At 36.4% G+C, this 19,547-nt stretch overlaps 1 protein-coding gene across 5 annotated transcripts in view; it reads left to right on the top strand.

The window, feature by feature from the left end:
* Positions 1 to 18,563, top strand: part of tp73 (tumor protein p73) — a 29,863-nt gene extending 11,300 nt beyond the window's left edge. For 4 of the 5 annotated variants that reach the window (XM_046871251.1, XM_046871253.1, XM_046871256.1 and 1 more), the window contains 11 exons: positions 73 to 318; positions 8,149 to 8,335; positions 8,480 to 8,595; positions 10,397 to 10,506; positions 10,620 to 10,762; positions 11,776 to 11,864; positions 11,963 to 12,087; positions 12,935 to 13,086; positions 13,473 to 13,605; positions 15,817 to 15,910; positions 16,592 to 18,563. In XM_046871251.1, coding sequence (XP_046727207.1) covers positions 73 to 318; positions 8,149 to 8,335; positions 8,480 to 8,595; positions 10,397 to 10,506; positions 10,620 to 10,762; positions 11,776 to 11,864; positions 11,963 to 12,087; positions 12,935 to 13,086; positions 13,473 to 13,605; positions 15,817 to 15,910; positions 16,592 to 16,918 — 1,722 coding nt within the window. In that variant the 3' untranslated portion in view covers positions 16,919 to 18,563. The remainder of the gene's footprint in view (positions 1 to 72; positions 319 to 8,148; positions 8,336 to 8,479; positions 8,596 to 10,396; positions 10,507 to 10,619; positions 10,763 to 11,775; positions 11,865 to 11,962; positions 12,088 to 12,934; positions 13,087 to 13,472; positions 13,606 to 15,816; positions 15,911 to 16,591) is intronic. The other variant, XM_046871252.1, reaches the window with a different exon arrangement.
* The last annotated feature ends 984 nt before the right edge of the window (positions 18,564 to 19,547 follow it).

Below are 19,547 nucleotides of genomic sequence, written 5' to 3'. Positions count from 1 at the left end.
CCTGCCAGCTTACCTGTCTTTCGCTCCTTTTCCTCCCTCTCTTTCTTTCTCTCTCTCTCTCTCTTGACTCAGTCTCAGTATAGCTTGCTAAGCAGCAGTATGGAGCAGGGATTGGGGAACCGTGCGGCGTCCACCAGCCCCTACAGCTCCGAGACCGCCTCCAACGTGCCGACACCGTCGTCCTACTCGCAGCCCAACTCCACCTTTGAGGCCATGTCTCCAGCTCCGGCGATCCCCTCCAACACAGACTATCCTGGGCCACATGGTTTCGAGGTCACCTTCCAGCAGTCCAGCACCGCCAAGTCAGCCACCTGGACGGTGAGTGGAGCTTAACTATTTAACCCTTTTTTTTAATATATATCAATCCCATACTCATTTACTTTCTTCTTCTTAGAATTAGTCTCTTTTCATGGACATTTTCTTGGACGTCTTTTGTCTGTGCTTGAACTGGTTATCATTAGAATGAACATGAATTTAGCGTTAATAAACAAAAAAATATTGGTAAAACAAAAAATCTATTATTTTGCCATCTGTTGTGGAATGTATACCATTAGACTGTTCAACATAAAAAAGTTTGTTCTCAGTTGAATCCAAACTGAATCCAAAACAAATTGAAATTCCATTCAGAATGACTGAGAAGCCTGAAATCAGAAACCTCTCTGTTTTGCCCAACATGACTACAAAAAGACCTGCCACATTTGTCTGTCATGTTGTTGACCCTATGACCCTGCACTACAGAAGCTCTCTCTAACACTGGCTTTTAGACTGTTTGTTGGATTAACTCGAGCATGAGGTCTGTTCATTCCCTAAGTGTGGAGATGTAATATGATCACTGAGATGGCCATCGTTCAGGAAAAGAGTTACCTGTTTGCTGCATATGTGTGAAAATGACTAGTCACCCAGAACCTCTCAGGTGTAATCTCATGGCCTTTAACAGCAACCTATATATAAGGTTTGGTCTGGTGGGCTGAATATTATTCAGCTGCATAACCTTCGACTGTAGGAAAAGTAACAGTGGTCATAACATGTGTTCTTGTGGGACACCATGGGGAGAACTTCAGGCCTGGGATTTCTAACCAGACAAAGATTCACGTATTGTCTCGAGGAAAGGAGATGTTTAGTATGACTTTTTGCAGTTGACCTAAAAAGCTGGTAAATAGCATTTAATATGAATCTGTTCCACAACAGCCCAAAGCTGCAAGCAAACAGTATAACTGTTGTGAATCGGACTACATCACTGAACAATCGAAAACATTCCCAGAGCAAAAAAAAGACACAAAAAAACTTAAAGGTAGTTGAGAAAATGCTGAGATGGGATGTGAATCTTTTTCAATATATTGTATTTATATTTCTTGAAAGATTTAATACAATGTCTTTACATTTGAACCCTTGTTCGCTGATTGGTTAGCAATACATTTTTATTTATAGTTCAGTGTAGAAGTGAAATGTAAAAAAAAAAAAGAGAAATAAATCATATTTTGTTAGAAATTTCTTATTCCTTAGCTATTGAAATGTAACAAAACCCCCCAAAAACATTTTTTGTATTTTCTCGAAAAAAGAATGTAAACATTATAATGTAAATCATGCATCACAAATACTTTTAGCTATTTATTTATAGTAATTATACTGTAATACTTGTGTGTGAATATATATATATATATATATATATATATATATATATATATATATATATATATATATATATATATATATATATATAGTATAATGGTAGTATTGGTTTATTGATAGTATATTGGTAGTATAATATTATATTAGTAATATGTTTGCTAAAAAAAAGCCCTGTCTACCTCTTTTTTACAATTATTATTTAATAATTATAAGCTGATAATAGTACTCAATGCACCATATTATTGTGTTGAATCTATTCATGACAAAATCATTACAACCATACAAATACAACCAGCCTTGCACACACACACACACACACACACACACACACACACACACACACACACACACACACACAAACAGACACACACGTGCGCTAGTGTGTAGAATATTGCTTTGGTGATGAAAACAGGCTACTAGCTCACTTAACTGAGGAGAGAAAATGGATGTGCCCCTGGTTGTTTGTTAGCTGCAGGCACTACTTCCAAACAGAACAATGTTAAGTGTTTTGGTGTGGAAAGATGAGCTATTATTACTTTGTTGTTTTACAATACAAAGCAAGATCATGACCTGGCAAAAAAAGAAAAGAAAGGAGCTTGTCATGTGTGACATAACTGTTACTCTATAGTGAGGTTAGTGTTATATATAGTTGTGTACCACATCGAGTCTTTCAGTTAAAGGCTTTTATTGGAAAGGTCATCAAATGTGCTTCATTAAATGTGTAGAATGTAGAGATTTGATTAAACATAATAAATGTTAAGCAAATAAAAAATTTATTATTCACATAAATATAAACGATAGATAGATAGATAGATAGATAGATAGATAGATAGATAGATAGATAGATAGATAGATAGATAGATAGATAGATAGATAGATAGATAGATAGATAGATAGATAGATAGATAGATTTTATTTTATCTAGATTTGATGAATCCCAGCCTCACACATTGCCTATGCAGTGATTTCTTAACTTGTCACCTTTACTACAATTTATTTTCCCAGTAATGAAGCATTTTTATGGACTAGTTGCAACTTGCTTGAAAAGGCCACAACTTACTCAATAAAATAATAGAAATAAATTAGATCAGTTTGATCAGTGAGACTGGTATGTATGTTATCATATAACTGAGATGTGTGTGTGTGTGTGTGTGTGTGTGTGTGTGTGTGTGTGTGTGTGTGTGTGTGTGTGTGTGTGAACCTTTCTGGTAACAGTAAAATGATGATTGGGTTGTTGATAGATATAGTCAAGACTTGGCTTGTGCATAACTCTAGAGACTGGCCTTTGTTGCCATTAGGAAAACAAGAAATATGATTTAAATAACCGATGTAACGAATATTATCCAAGTTACATTGTTTATTATGTCTGTTATCATAGGGCATTATCTCTGTTATCGACGGGTATTATTTCTGCTATCGTCAGTTATTATCTCTGTTATATCTCTAAATTTTGTGTTATGCAGGTGCCTTTTAATTCCGTATTAGTTTTGTCTTCACAGTGTATCTGATGCTGAGTGAAACACTTGCTGTAAAGTTGACATTAATGAACAGAGCTGTAAAATAACTGTAAAATCTGTTTAAAGTACTAGTAATAAAGTAGTTACTAAATGTTAAATGTCCTGTTTTTACTAAATGTAAAACAATGTAAAACAATTACTAAATGTCCTGAACAGAAATTACTAAAGTAATTTCTGTTTAGGACATTTGCTCTTTTGTCTGATGCTTTAATTAACAGATTAAAGGAAGGGAGACGACTAGTTATGAGAAACTTGTTGCTGAAAGATTCGACTACGGCAGTTTTGCAGTGGTTGGATTTTTGATTTCTGAACCCAAAGCCTTAACCCCACTACTCTAATCAACCAATTTCCCCCCCCTGCCAAAAACTTTAGATATCGTAATATGTGTTTTTTTTCTATAAACCAATGCACTGGCGATAACTTAAAGTTTATACTACAATCCTGGAAACTGAACAATTTGACAGCATTTAGGTATAAAATAAATATGTAAAACAGTAAAACAGATAAGTGGTAGCTTAGTGGTTAAGGTAGTGGACTTTATATCCGAAAGTCATGAGTTTAAATCCCAGCCACAACAAGCTGCCACTCCTGGGCCCCTAAGCAAGGCCCTTAACCACATAGCTGCTCAGTTGTATGAATGAGATAAATGTTAAATGATAAATGTGTCACTCTGACTAACGGTGTCTGCCAAAGGGCGAAAAAATTTAGTGTAAATCAAAGATGTAGATCAATAGCATTTGTTCAAAATGGAACCCGGCCTGCTTTCTTTCTGATCTACAAGAACCTTCACTTAAGCTTTCTAGATGAAGAGAGCAAAATTGGTAAGGATTATATTCAAGCTGTGTGGAATGCAGTGTCTACTCTCTAATTCAGGGATTTCCCAGGTTGGAGACGAAGCCTGGCAGCCTGTTGTTATCCGGGATTACAATAGCAGAAGCGAGTGACTCATTAGAAGAGGCGAGGAAAAAGGGTTAAAAGGTGCCGCTGTGGAGTTCGTATAGCTGCTGGAGATGAGAGATAGTGGAACATCGATTGTGAGCTGCCGGTGGTCACGCACCACTACTTCTGAAATCCTGTTGCTATGGGTAATTTCTTGGTTGTTGCTTTTTTTTTCAGTGTTCCTAGAAAAAGTTGTATAAAGACATAAAAAGCAGATGTGCAATAAAGTGATAAATAGGAGAAAATAAATCTGAACAAACAATGGTTAGGTTTTGTGATTAACATGAAAGTAGCTCTTCATCTTTGCTTTCTAAGGGCTAGTCATATTAATAAGAAGTCTTCTGTAGAATTAGAGTAAACGTCTTTCTCAAAAGCGATACTCAATTCAGAATGCAGAGTAATGGTAGAGGCTCAGCTAGTTCAATTGCCCATGTGATGCTGTTGTTTGTGATAGTAGCTCTGAAAACTGATCTGTTTGAGAAGAGTTAGAAGAGTTGGACACACTTAAGGTTCGATAAAGATAACGATAGGACAATGTGTGAGGTGTTCAGGTTTACACTCTTTGTGTGTGATATTAGTTATGGAGGTTATTTTGAATGATCATTGCATAGATAGGCAGGTTGAAGACAAGTATAGAATTTCGTGTCCCAAAATGAGCGTCTACAAACTAATCACAAGTCCGTATGTCACAATCACATGTACTTTCAATGTAGAGTTTTGTAGATCTTTTTTTTACTACACTTTTATTTGAACATGTTTCAGAAGACACAATTTTACCGGTGTGCCCTTTGTTTCATTCTAACACCCTCATAAAGACGAGAATGTTCTGAAATGAATGAGCATATTCGCCTTTCACTGCGTGTTCTTTCTCACTCATCATGCCCACTTTTGATTCTTCCTGGAAGCAGGTCCTGTTGTGCTCCTGCAGTTCTGCAGGGCTCCTATTATACCATGATATCACAGGCTGAATCATAACCACAATTTCTTTTTTTATGCATCGGGATCGGAGATAGGTTTGAGTACGTTCGTATAAAAGCCTCGCTTCAAACCTGCATTCCAGAGGCTCAAAGCATAAGGTGTCATAAGAGATGAAAATGAGTTCTAACACCCCAGCTTTTCCAGTAAAAGACCCCAACACTATTTTATTATTATTATTATTGTTGGCATGTACATGAGACAAGTCGGGGCACGCCTTGTGCTTTAGCTTGTTCAAAGACGCTTTTCCCAGCCATTACCCTCCTAGTCAGACGACGGGTCTAAACACGCCCCACACCCAGCAGCATCCTTCCACCCAGCAGCTCACACACCTTATCACATATCATTCAATATAGAATGTATAAAAATGAACACCCCCACCCCCCACCCCCACACACACACACACACACACACAGACACACACATTAAAGGTATAATCAGATATAATCACATTTTTCCACTAGAACTTACACCCATAATAAAATCATGATGTACCTGGAAATCATTGCATCATGTAATAAGGCCATAAATGACCAGCGAAGATGATGTTTGATTAACTGCACATAAAAAAAACATAGCGCACCTTTAATATACCCTCAAGACGTAAACAAACGTTAATTTCTGACACCAATTACTTAGACTGCATATATTTTGTGAGTTTTAGATTTTATTATTGTTTTCAGTGGAAAACAACTGTTGCTCACCGTCGCCAAGTGCGTGTTATAACCTGCCTCCTATCCATGAGATCCAAAAACAATCAGCATCCTAAAATATATGGAAATCAGCTCGGTGTGCCTTTCAGCTTTACCGGAGGAGGAGCTGTATAAGGCATATGGGTCAGGACATGCTGAGACTTTGTATTAATGAATCTAAAGGGTGACAAGTGAAGTAGAAATGGGATTGAAGGCACATGTGACTTTACACACTGGGCAAAATCGTGTGAAGAATGTCACGTGACACGACCGAGGGCGTCTCTGATGTCACATTTACCGTACGATTTCACTTTCAGCTCTGGATGACCTTTGGTTCCAAACGCTTGTAGGCTTGTAAGAAAATCCAAAAAAATGGTAATGCAGCGTCAGTTTCAAGCGCTAATACAGCTGCAGTGTTCTAATCAGCTGGTCATCCAAACACTCGTTTTTTGCACTTTTCCCACAACCCCTACTCATCAGATAATTCCGAAACCCTTCACAGGGTTAAAATGTGTGCTGTAGCAGGGACAATGCAGCTTGGAGTGCGGCTTGGAGGGGAACTCCATGAGCAGGGTTGGGAAACACTGGTGTTAGGACAGTTAAGTGAATTCACAGGCAGCATGCTGTAACACGCCCATCTGCCCGTCAGACGCATCATTATCGCCCGGGCCGAAGAGCCTGCCCAAACCTGCGCTGGTCCAACGCTTGCATTCCCTCTCATCATACGACATCATTCTCAGTGATGCGCTATCAATTTCTCTTGTTCCCTATCTTTATTTGCTTACATTTTCACTTTTTCAATTCATTCTTTGCTAATGTTCATGCAGTCTGTATTGTGTCCACAGAGCAGCATGTAAGTCATGGACTTGGAATGAAGCGGTCTTTGAATTTCATACAGAGGTTCAACTAGGATAGATAGAAAACCACTCTATGTTTATATATATATATTTGAACTGTCATGTTCTCTCTCTGTTATTATTTATTATCTTATATACTTAAAGCAGCTCATCGGACCAGAAACAAAGCTACAGGATTAAACATTAGTTCAGAAAAGGGAAAGTTGTAATTTGTAGGTTGTAGATTGTAAATCACATGTGGCTTATGAATATGGACAGAATTCAAATCCATTCAAATAATAAATATTCTCAATCTCAGAGTCTATTCCACTAGTCAGTGTGCTAACATACCCACTAGAAATTGTCTTAACTGCCGAGATAAACGAATGGTTAAGCATCTATGTGCTTTCTTTTTTTCCTTCTGTAACTGGTACTGTATACTGTTAAAGAGAGAAACATTCATTCCCCCAAAGACAATTGGCATTGATAAAAAAGGATGTGTGATGGCTGGGCATGTTGAGACTTCTCTTACTGTTCACAGCTGCACAGAGTGATTTATGCTCCTGTGTGTGTGTGTGTGTGTGTGTGTGTGTGTGTGTGTGTGTGTGTGTGTGTGTGTGTGTGTGTTTCATGGCTAAGCATGAAAAACTTAAAATGTATAAACATTATAGTTCACTATATGCAGTTCTTGAGAAATTAGTCATTAGTCCGACACAGTTCATGACCATAACCACCTGCTGGTATATAAAATAAAATAAGCATTATGTAGAGGTTGATGATGAGGGTTGAATAACTGCACATACTGCAGTCCATCTACAGGTCATCAGAAGTAGACAATGAGTTATGACCCGTGGGAGTAAAGTGTATGCAGGCATTGCTTTTCAGTCTTGAATGTAGAAGGCTGAGTGACAGATGAGCAGCTTCTAGGCACTTACAGGAAGTTGATATTTAAGGTTCACTAAGCATTCATACTGTATGCTGCATGTGTACATAATGAGACATTGTGACTTATTGATGATTTTGTAAGAGGAAAACTGGCTGTAAAATCACTTGTTAAAAAGTTTGTTGACTTATTAGGTATGTGGTGTTACAACAAAGACGATGTTCAATCCATTTTTTTTTTTTTTTTCGTTTCATGTTCATCATCCTGATACATTTCACATTTCGAAAACTGAATCATTGATTCAAGTCTGTACAAAGCAGCTTTGCTCCATCAAGGTTAGATTTGGGTTTCCTCTGAAGAATATTTGGGATGTCTTTATAGTGTTCGACAGGCTCTGACATGCAGCAAGTGTGTATGTTGGTGTCAGTGTGTGTGTGTGTGTGTGTGTGTGTGTGTGATTAATTTGTTTCTGGGATCATCAGCAAAGCCCAAAAATGTTTGGTGCTCAAATTCATTAAAAAACTCAAATCCTGATAGAACATTTGATCAAAACTGCTGTCTTGGCAAAACCATTTAATGCCTATACATATTTTTTATTTGACCTAGCTCTAATATATATCAAAATACATAAATATAGTATCCATTCTAAATAACTCTGTGGCTGCTTTTGCTTGTAGTACTCTCCATTGCTCAAGAAGCTGTACTGTCAGATCGCTAAGACCTGCCCGATTCAGGTGAAGCTTGCCTCAACTCCCCCACATGGCAGCGTGGTACGAGCCATGCCCATCTACAAAAAGGCCGAGCATGTGACCGAAGTGGTGAAGCGCTGCCCCAACCACGAGCTTGGACGGGACTTCAATGAGAGTAAATACACAATCTTTTCCATGATAAACTCAATAGGCTAAGCTTTAGACTGGTATTTAAGCACTACTTAATCAGCAACACAATGATTTGTGAATTAAACATACACTTCAATATTGTAAGTACTATTTTTTCTTCTAACCACAGGTCAATCAGCTCCAGCCAGCCATTTAATAAGAGTAGAGGGCAATAATTTGTGTCAGTATGTGGACGACCCAGTAACAGGCAGACAGAGTGTGCTTGTGCCGTACGAATCCCCGCAGGTAAGCAATAACACGTGCACAAACAATGAACAAACGCAGTATAACTTATGCAGCTTATTAAGGACAAACCTGTGATATAGAGGCGTCTAATAATGTTTGTAAGTATGCAACGAGTATATTAAAGCACTGAGTGATGCTTTCACGTGGTTTGGCAGATGTGCTTTGACGAGCCTCTAGACAAGCCTAGTAATTACACTCGCAATCATTCGGTGACACCAGCAGTATTGCAGACTATTCATGAGATCCTCTTTTTTCCTGGGGCTTCATCTATAAATTGTTTTTGTGTGCAGATGTGAATCTAATGTAGGGGTATGTTTTTTTTTAAAGCTGTTCATATTTTACTAAATATCAATTCTATTCATGAATAGTAGCTAATAATATTCTATCTTATAAAGTAGAGTACCAGAAGCAATGATGGATTTGTTTGACCTGTTACCACACCAGAGTGGATCATTTTCTCACAGGAACACATTGTAAAGTGTTTAATTCCTGTTAGACAACAAAAACATGACAAATATTTTAAGGACATACTTTATCTCAAGTTATAGTTACATTTATAGTCAGTGAAACGAGCTAGTTCATGTTCTCAGCTTTATTCTAGTAGCTATAAACGCTCCCACACGTTCAAAATGAAAAATCTAATAAAATTGCAGCTTGTCACCAAGAAAGTCTTCCACCCTGATGACTTAACGACTGGAGACTTCTTCTATAAATGTCATTAATAAAGATTATACATGAAACATTCCTAATCACTGTCTGCCAGACCTTGTGAATACGTCTTTTATATAGAAACGGAAGCAGATTAGTACGATTACATCAATATTCATCTGTAATTTGAATTATAATCATCACTACTCTCAGAGCTGATCTGATGGGTAACTACAGATCAAACATTTTTTCTTAAGGATGAAAGGTACATCAGACAAATTCACCCAATATGTAAGTTTGTACAATCAGTTCAAGTCAAGTCAAGTTGGCTTTAGTGTCATTTCAACCATATACAGTGCACAAAGTGCACATGTGCAACATTTAGTGCAAAAAAGGGGAGGGGGAAGAAAAAAAAATTGACAAGAGACAACATGAGACAAGGGCATAAAAAATGGTAGTAGTGGGGACCATTACAGTAGGTTGTGCAGTACAGGTTATACTGTATATGTGTGCAGAAATACAGGACAGAAGGTTGTGCAAAAGGGATTGTCCATATACAAATAAAAAAAAAGAAATACTGCACATGTAAACATTCGTAGCATCAGTCGTCGCTACAGTAAACTTCTGTCTTGCTTTAAGTAATATACATTTTTTTTCCTAAATAGGAAAATTAATTCCTACCTGAATACGTCTGAACATGTTGATGCTACTAATCCCATTTAAAAGACTGAAACCTAGACCATATAAGGATATCTGATATTGTGCTTCCTAGGTAGGTATTTTAAGCCTGCTCATGTACTACCAATTCGAAGAAGATTTGGGATTTAGAAACTCAAATTGTGCACTAAATTGTTTTTGGAAATATATGGATGGTAGGGTTTTTCTTCCAAGTGAGTACAGGGTCACCTTTGAGATGAAATAAGTTTATAAACGTGCTGCCTGGTATTTTCTGGTGTTTTGACCTCCTGCTGCCCCCTAGAGGCAAGAACAGAATCCATCTACACTTTAAGGAGGGCTTTTTTTAAACAATTGTGCTTTATGCAGTGATGTAATCTTATCTAAAACTGAAACTAATCAAGGTAGATTTAAGTAAATGCACTACTTAATCTCTTCATCTGTCTCTCTATTTGAATCTCTATCTCTTTCCATCTAGGTGGGGACGGAATTCACAACGATTTTGTATAATTTCATGTGTAACAGTAGCTGTGTTGGTGGAATGAACCGCAGGCCTATTCTCATCATCATTACTCTGGAGACAAGAGAGTTAGTCACTTTTGTTTAATCTTTAACCAATTTGTTCACAAAAAAAAAAAAAGTTTAGGTTTGATTATTACTTTATGATTAATATATGATTATTACTGTTTCTCGTCTCACAGTGGTCAGGTGCTGGGTCGGCGCTCTTTTGAAGGCCGGATATGTGCATGTCCAGGTCGAGATCGCAAAGCAGACGAGGACCACTTTAGAGAACAGCAGGCACTGAACGAGAGCGTGGCCAAAAACGGCAACGCTAATAAACGCAGTGAGTCAAATCCCAGTTTTAATTGTATTTGTCACGTACGTAACCACACCCAGCACAGCACGCAGTGAAATTTGTCTGTGACGTAACAATTTAATAAAATAAATAGAAAATACAATAGAATAGAATAGAAGAATGAAGTGTACTAGAATTTACAATCTAATGAAATCGAATAGAATGTAAATATAATTTGCCAGTCACATTTTTTATTAAACTGAATTTTAGTCTTAATTGAAAAAAAATAAATAAATAAATAATACATAATTTATACCACAGCCTTTTTGAATTCTTTTTTCTCATCAGCCAAAAAGTGTCATTACATTTTCATTTCTAATCTTACACAGTGGCATACAGGACAGTTTTTCCATTAACTGATGCTCATTTATGGCATATGTCAGACGCCATTATCCAGAGTTATTTCAGTTAAACGACAGAGCAGTTGAGGGTTAAGGGGCTTGATTCTGTCAAGGACCCAGCAGCAGCTTGGTAGTGCTGGGATTTGAACCCACAACCTTCCGATCAGAATTCCAACATCTAATCCACTAAACTACCACTTACCATTGTAATCATTAATCGACCAAGATGTCATTATTGATATATTAAAGCGTTGTGTATAATTTGTATATATAAGTTTATCAGTCAGATATATTTAAAGGTATAAAGTAAATGCTCTGTAGCACAAACAGCTTAAACTTGTGGAGAGAAATAAAAACAGGCTAGTAAGAGAACTACTCTTCATAGCTGCTATAACATAACATTTTTAAGCTATAAATAGATAAACTATGACCATGTTGTTCTGGTGTTCATGAAAACTGTTATCGTTGGCGAAATTGCTCTGGTTTAAGAGGAATAAAATGACGTAGTGTTATAAGACAATATGACATACTGTATACAAAACAGTGAATATTGATTAGACCTGAATTTAGAGTCAGGAATGCGGAACCTAGATTTTGTTTTCACTTTAACTGAGTAATCTACATGTCTGCGTATCTCTATGCCTATATCTCGTCCCACAGATTTCAGACAGACGCCACCGAACATTCCCGGGCCTCCCATCAACATCAAGAAGAGAAGACATGGAGACGAGGAGATGTACTACATCCCGGTGGGTTCTCACACACCTGCAGACACATTATTTCTCACAAGTACAAGAGAAAGGTTTTGTTTTTGGGTTGCTGTAATGTGTTGGGGGATGTCGTGCAGGTACGAGGCAGGGAGAACTTTGACATCCTGATGAAGATAAAGGACAGTTTAGAGTTAGTGGAGCTGGTGCCACAGCAGTTAGTCGATTCCTACAGACAACAGCAACAGCAGCTACTGCACAGACAGTGAGTACAACATACATACCATACTGTACATTTGAATATTTCTCTTTATCGTTTTATGTACATTTTGGATGAAATGATTACAAAATGATTTTTAAAAATGTTTGTTTGTCTCTTTGAAAGTATAGGTTTTCATACAAAATATGTTATTTTATCAGCAAATGGAAATAATCCTTTTAAATTTTTGTACAGAAAGAATTTTTTTTTTGTTGTTGTTACATAAATTAATAAATTAATAGATTCTTGTTATTCAGTGGAGTGTCAAAGCTAAATCCAGCAACGTAAAACTGTATACCAAGACGTTTCTTTTATTAATATTATGTATACTTACCTTTTCCTCCAAAACTGACATATGATTTCTAATTTGATGTATTCACATTATAAATTTTTTTTATATCGTTATATAAGAAATGTCTTTAGGGTGTCCTGGTGGTCTAGTGGTTAGGATGCGGGGCTCTCACCGCTGCCGCCCGGGTTCGATCCCCGGTCAGGGAACCAACCCCAGCCATTAGGGTTGCACAAGCCTTAGTGCTGGTCCCAAGCCGGATAAATGGGGAGGGTTGCGTTAGGAAGGGCATCCAGCGTAAAAACATGCCAAATCAAACATGCGGATGATCCACTGTGGCGACCCCAATGGGAGAAGCCGAAAGAAATATAAGAAATGTCTGTCTTATAGCTTTCTTTATTTTTTAGCATTTTTACTAACAGTGGGTAACGGAAACACAATGAATAAGACAATCAACACTTTTATACACAGCTGGATTAATCCATTATCCACACCCCCAACTCCAACTCAACACCAGATCATGCGTCATTCTTTATTTTCCCTGACACATCTATTTCTTTGTAGCGGTCATGTGACCTCTCCGTCGCCCTACGGGACCCCGCTGAGCAACATGAACAAGGTCCACAGCAACATCAGCAAACTTCCGTCGGTCAACCAAATAGTGGCGCATCAGAGCCATCAGAACGCAGGACCATCTGGCAGCATGGTACACATGGGTAAGAGGCTTAATGCTATGTAAGGAGCTCATGTTTTAGAAAGTTTTTTGGGGAAACTCATTCCGAGCCAAACAGCTGCCTTTATTTCATTCTTGCACACAATTGGATTCAAACATCACTTCTACATCAGGTGTGTGGATGCATCAATAAAAAGGAACTTTTAAAAAGTCATTTATTAAATCAAAACAGGTCTTTTGATTTATTTTGAGGTGCACACACACTTTCACACACTTCTAGAAGCTCCTTGTAACTGCTTCCTATTAAAAAATTGCAGGTTACAAATTAATCTACGGTTAAAATACTTCACCCTGAGCACTTCTCAGCTCCGTGTTTGTCTTCGATTTGTCCAACCTGTTGGCTTGACGGCATGGATGTTTTCCATGTAGGTGCGAACATGCTGGGCGGCCACCACATGCAGTCGAATGGTGACGTGAACGGAGCTCACTCGGCCCAGTCTATGGTGTCAGCGTCTCACTGCACCCCACCTCCACCCTACACCCCTGATCCCAGCCTCATCAGGTACTTCACCCTGCAGTAGCACGGCTTTCCTTCGCTTTTTCTCTCACACACACATGTTCACACATTCACACGCTCATGCACATCTGACTGCAAAGCTACAGAAATGTAGTAATACACATGTCTGTAAATGTCACACCAAAAGACTTTCTGTCTACTGGGCCAAAAAGATGCCTATATTCATTCATGGATTGAAAAGCACTGTATTGTCTTTTCTATATGTTTAGAGTATTTATGATGTCATTTTTGCAAAAAACTTGATATTACGGGGGATTCCATGATCGGGGTGCCATTTGTATGCTGCTGATATTCCATTTGCATTTATTTCTGTATGTATGTAAAACCTACATCACATCCATACCAGCATTTCGCTTATCCTAGCCTTCTAAAATTACGCTTTACAATTTAACATTCATTTTTGGTGTGAATCCATTTCACGTCTCATGCATGCTCACCATTTTCCATGGGTCCTTCTTATAAAAAAAAATGTCCATTAGTCGTATAACATTTATTTCAACTCTGATACAAGTATCCAGCATAATCTCCTGAAGGTCGAGGGAAGAAGAAATCAAACTATTTCCCAATCTCTTTTTTTCTTCTTCTTTATTTTCATGCATATTGTGATATTGTCTTCATGCTAATAGCATGGATACTTAACACATGTAGTGTATTTGCTCATTTTGTATGAAAACACCAACACCAACACTTAATTGGCAAGAAAATAAAACGTAATTAAATAATAGTTAATTCAACAGTTAATTGTTCATTTTCTTGCATTCAATGAAAAAGAGTTTTATGTTTAACTTTTAAAATGGCTAAATGGAACCGCAGTCATGGAATCCCCCTTTTGGAGAAATGTGCCACGGGATTTCTGGCTGTAGTGTGTTAAGTAGAAGGGAAGCCTGGTTTCTGCTGACTCGACCCCTTCTGTTTACTCATCTGTAAATACTTATTTGAGATTTTAAAATCTTTCTTTTCTGCTGGTCAGAAAAAGAGTGTTTTTATCTAAGAGATATCGCTTGCTTTGACGTCGAATGGAATACTGAATGGCATACATTTGTTTTTCTTTCCCTAGTCTTTTATATTTGTTCATACAGAAATATATAATTTTTATTTTTTTTTTTACATTTTTTCCATGCATGATATTGGATGTACTGAGTGATCTCATATAGTACAATATTGTATTACTTTGAGCTGGAGCTCACGCTTTTGTACATTTCAAACAACCTAAAATAAGAACCACAGTATATACTACAGTGTCTGACATAAATGAAAAAAAAAAAAACATATTTTTTTCATGAAATATGTTTCATTTTCATGTCTAATTGCAATGCACTGTTTTTTTCCTTGCAATTCCGTTTGCCACTTCATTATTATTATCATTATTATAAGTTTCCATTTTCTGCCAATTTGTATTTTTCATGTATCACTTTAAAGGTGGAGTCCCCAAACATGTCAAGGCATTGTTTATTTATTTTCTTTCTTTCTTTTTTTTACTATCTTTCCGTTGTTCTTTTTCCCCTTCTCCCTTGTTGGCCTCCAATAAACTCATCAATTTGGTCACATAAAGTTGCATGTTTTGGCAAATTAATCTAAAATCTAAAATGATTTCTAATACAGACTGTTACTGTTCAAAACAAAGCAGAGACATTAAAGCAGTTGTGGGATCTACCTTTGAAATATCCATGTCTACTATATTTCTGTCCCGTTCCTGTTTTACAATATCGAAACAGATGAATGTTTTTGATTGTATGTAGCATTATGGCCTTTTTGTATTTATAATAAAAGTCTGAATGCTTTCACAAAAAGTTGTTACGGATTATTAATGCAGCTGCATATGTTTTTTTATTAAATTGGGTCATTGATGATTATTATTATCACTATTATTATTAATTTTATTATTGAATTATATTACACAGTTTATTCCGAACAAATTGTAAAGTACACATTATTGCTTTTCTACATTTTAGCTTTTCGATAATTAAGCATTATTATTAACACCACCTCATTTCAGGACGCAAAAATCGTTTACAAAAAACGAAAAACTGTTTTATAATATTTTATCGTGTAATGCATATATTCGAATAATGGTTTACAGCCCATGTAGATTCAAATACTGCTTTGGTCTGGTTAAAAATGTTGTCCATGCACGAATCTGTAATTCCCAGGGTGCAGCCCCTTGGTCTTAGTGGGATTCCTTTTTTCTCTGAACAGCTTCTTAACCAGCCTGGGCTGCCAAAACTGCATCGACTACTTCACATCGCAGGGCCTCCAGAGTGTGTACCACCTGCAGACCCTCTCCATGGAGGTAAAAACAAAACAAAAATCATTTGTAAGGACTCGATTAGTAATTAATAAATTATTATTACCCATGAACTGATTTCAGCTCAAATAAAAACCCACTTGATAAAAAAAAATATACAAATTCAGGAACGATAGTCATTTTTCTGCCAAATGCCACAAATGTAAATGTAAGTGAAAGTAAACTTAAAAAAGATCTGGATAAAACATAGAGAAAAATGTCTTCAAAGTTATATTCATTATTTTCGGAAGTATAGGACCTCATGAAGCACTCAGAAAACAAGGGCAGGCAACATTTATAAATAAATATCACAATGTGCCAACGCAGTAATTTTCCTGTACCTTTGTTAATTACTTTCATTTATGATATGTTACACTTGGGGGTTTACTCTATATAGGTTACATACAGTTTTTGCATACTTTGCTAGCAAAACATCAGAAAAATTTGTTTATTTCAATACATAAACCACATTGTTTTGTGTAGATCACTTTAGCTATTGCTATTTGATAATTCTTAATCCACCTCCTATAAAACAACCAAATATTCGAGTTTTGCTTTAAAGTGAATTGTGAATTGAGCATGAATTAAAATTCAAAAAAGCATGAATTACTCAATAAACAAAAATGTAATGCAACAGCAATCCTTAAAAGCTAAGGTGAAGCTAACTTCTCTGGATTTCCTCTTCAGGATCTTGGAGCTCTTAAGATCCCAGAGCAGTTCCGGGTGGCTATCTGGAGAGGCCTCCAGGACATGAAGCAGGGACATGATTATGGCCAGCAGCTTATTCGATCCAGCAGTAACATGGCCACCATGGCCATTGGGCCCGGAGGCGAACTCCAGCGGCAGCGCGTAATGGAGGCTGTGCACTTCCGCGTACGCCACACCATCACCATCCCCAACCGTGGCACCACAGCCGGTGCTGATGAGTGGCCCGATTTTGGCTTTGACATGCCTGACTGCAAGACTCGGAAACACTCCATTAAGGAAGAGTTTGCTGAGAGCGACATGCGCTGAGATAAGATGTTACACTAAATCATTTGCAGAAACATTGCAATTTTTGCTGCTTTATGATTTTTTTTTTCTTCATCAAACCGTTTAAATCCTGAAATGGACAGGTTTATCTTTTTTGATTTTATTGTCTTTTTGTTTTTTTTTTTTCTTTTTTTTCAGTTTTTGGTTTCAGAATCTTTTTTTTGAATGACTGGCAATTTTTTTAATATAAATTCTATATACCACAACACAATGTTGTGTATACATGTACATAATAACTCACTTTATAAGACACAGAACACATTTTAGGTCCATGTTCTACCAACAGACTTCACATTTGCACGTTTGAGTGAATGTAGACAACCTATACACAAATCGCAACAATCATCAAACCACGATGATAGTTTTTTTCAGCAGCACCATGTTATGTCTAGATATCAAACATTCTCTAATGTGCAGTGGAAATAACACTCATAGCAATTTAGTCATATTTTTAGAGTAGAAATTTAAAGGGCTCCTAGTAAGATATATCTGACTATAAGGATAATTATGTAAGTGTCATACTGGAAATATAAATTCGTGAGTATTTCAAAAAGCAAATCTGTCCGGGTTAATGAGATGAGAAATGTGCAGCTCGGTTTAGCTCTATGTCAAGATTATAAATGAAAATTGGTCTGGCGTTCTGCTCATGTGAAACCTAGTATTAATGAGTGTTATGTTGTTTACTTGGCATTACATGCATATTGCGAGACACTGGAACGTTACATTCTCTTAATTTTTGGTTTTGAGAAAAAAAAAAAAAAAGTCCCTATAGCAGGTGGTATTAGCCTTGCAGGACAAGGTGTTATTTATCATGCCAAACCGTTTCTGTCATTTTTAAGTGGAAAGGACTTAAACTGGCAGTACTATTGGAACAACATTGAAAATATTTGCCTCATTAGACATTTCTTCTCTGAGGTAATTTAATAATGGCCATGTTTTGTGCTTCAGTTTTTTTTTTTACACCGCAACAGACTGGATTATTATAATGTTCGTTATAACGTTCATTAGATTAATACAATGGAGCAAAATCGATCCTTCTCAAGTTAAAGTTTTGCTAGCTGAATAATGAAATACTTGCACTGCCACTGCAGTTACATCGTTCAACACCGCCTTGTTTGTAAATGTATAGTATTACTGTATGTAGAGCTGAAAGTGATATTGGATGGTACTTTTTTCTTACTGTTTTCCCCTTTTGTATATAACTTTTGATTACAAAAGGCAGTTTGTAAGTCATTTTCAAATCTCGCATCATTTAGCCACTGGAATGTAATGGACAAAATGGGCAAATGCGTTCGTGAACAGTAAAGACTGAAAGATAATCTTCCTGAATCTGTTTTCCTCAGTTAGCCTCAGACAAAATCCACATAATAAAGCACTTTATTGCTTTTTGTATATTGTAAACACTGTAATATTTTTTGATTGATTGTGATCAGTATTATGTCAGGATATTCATAAGAGATTTTATGAATGTTTTTAAAGATGTCTTTTCTTTCAAAAACAAAAAAAACAAAAACATAATGTATATTTTTGTTCATATCCACGTTCATGAAATATGATGTCTGTTTGAATTGTGTATGGTGATTTTTTTATTATTATTATTATTAATATTAAAGTGTGTATTATAGTACTTATATCTGTTGTCATCAATATCCCACCCCCAGCCTGAATTGTATTTTTTCCAAAAGACTTGTGGCTTTTGGTTGCTTTAGGTGCTTTGGAAGAGCTATTTTTACTTCAACATTCTACCTTTACATTAAAAAGGGGGGGAAAGACTTACAAAAAGCTTCACTAAAAGAACAAACTAGAAAGACAAAAGACTATAAGACTCAAAAGAATGGCCTAGCAGCATTATACACTAAGCATGAAAACTAAGAAACATAAATATACACATGGGAATTTGACACAGGTGGCAGCAATGATACAAATAACAACAGGGTGTGAGGGATTTAGAAATACAAAATAAGTGGCAGAAATATAAAGTCCAAACTAATAAAAATTAAACGCACTTGAAGGGCATTCTGTTCTGGACAACAATATATAATCTTCATTTATCATAGAAGTAAATAAAGCACATTTTACTGTCATTTACTGGCATTACAGTAAAGTAGGTTGAAATATATATATATATATATATATATATATATATATATATATATATATATATATATATATAAATTCAAGGACCAACCATGGCAGTTCTGGGATTAGAACAAACCTGCTCCTGATTTGATCTGATTCAGTGCAATCTTTCAAAAAGTAAATATAGTGGCTGGGGTGGTTAAATAAACAAGAGCCAGATGTATTAATCTTGCTGTCTTTGTGTTTATGGCTTTGAGTTACAAATGTGAAATGATTTAAATCCCTGTGTGTGAATCCCTGACGTTCCAAATTGCCATTCTGTAGCTATGTTCCTGAGCAAGATCCTTAACCTTCTAATTTAATCAGTAAATGTAACATATTCGTATACTGTAATATATTACATTCAAATTAAGAATTGATTTTAAATCTAGCGATTAATTTATGAAAAGATTGGGTTTTTTTTTTATTTAATTCAAAATTCAATACTTCTTTTCATAGATTAATCGCTAGATTTAAAATCAAATCTCAATTT

Source organism: Silurus meridionalis, chromosome 17 (assembly GCF_014805685.1).
Source record: "Silurus meridionalis isolate SWU-2019-XX chromosome 17, ASM1480568v1, whole genome shotgun sequence".
NCBI lineage: Eukaryota > Metazoa > Chordata > Actinopteri > Siluriformes > Siluridae > Silurus > Silurus meridionalis.
The sequence above is the reverse complement of the archived record's forward strand: the minus strand, read 5'-3'. Positions and strand labels throughout refer to the sequence as shown.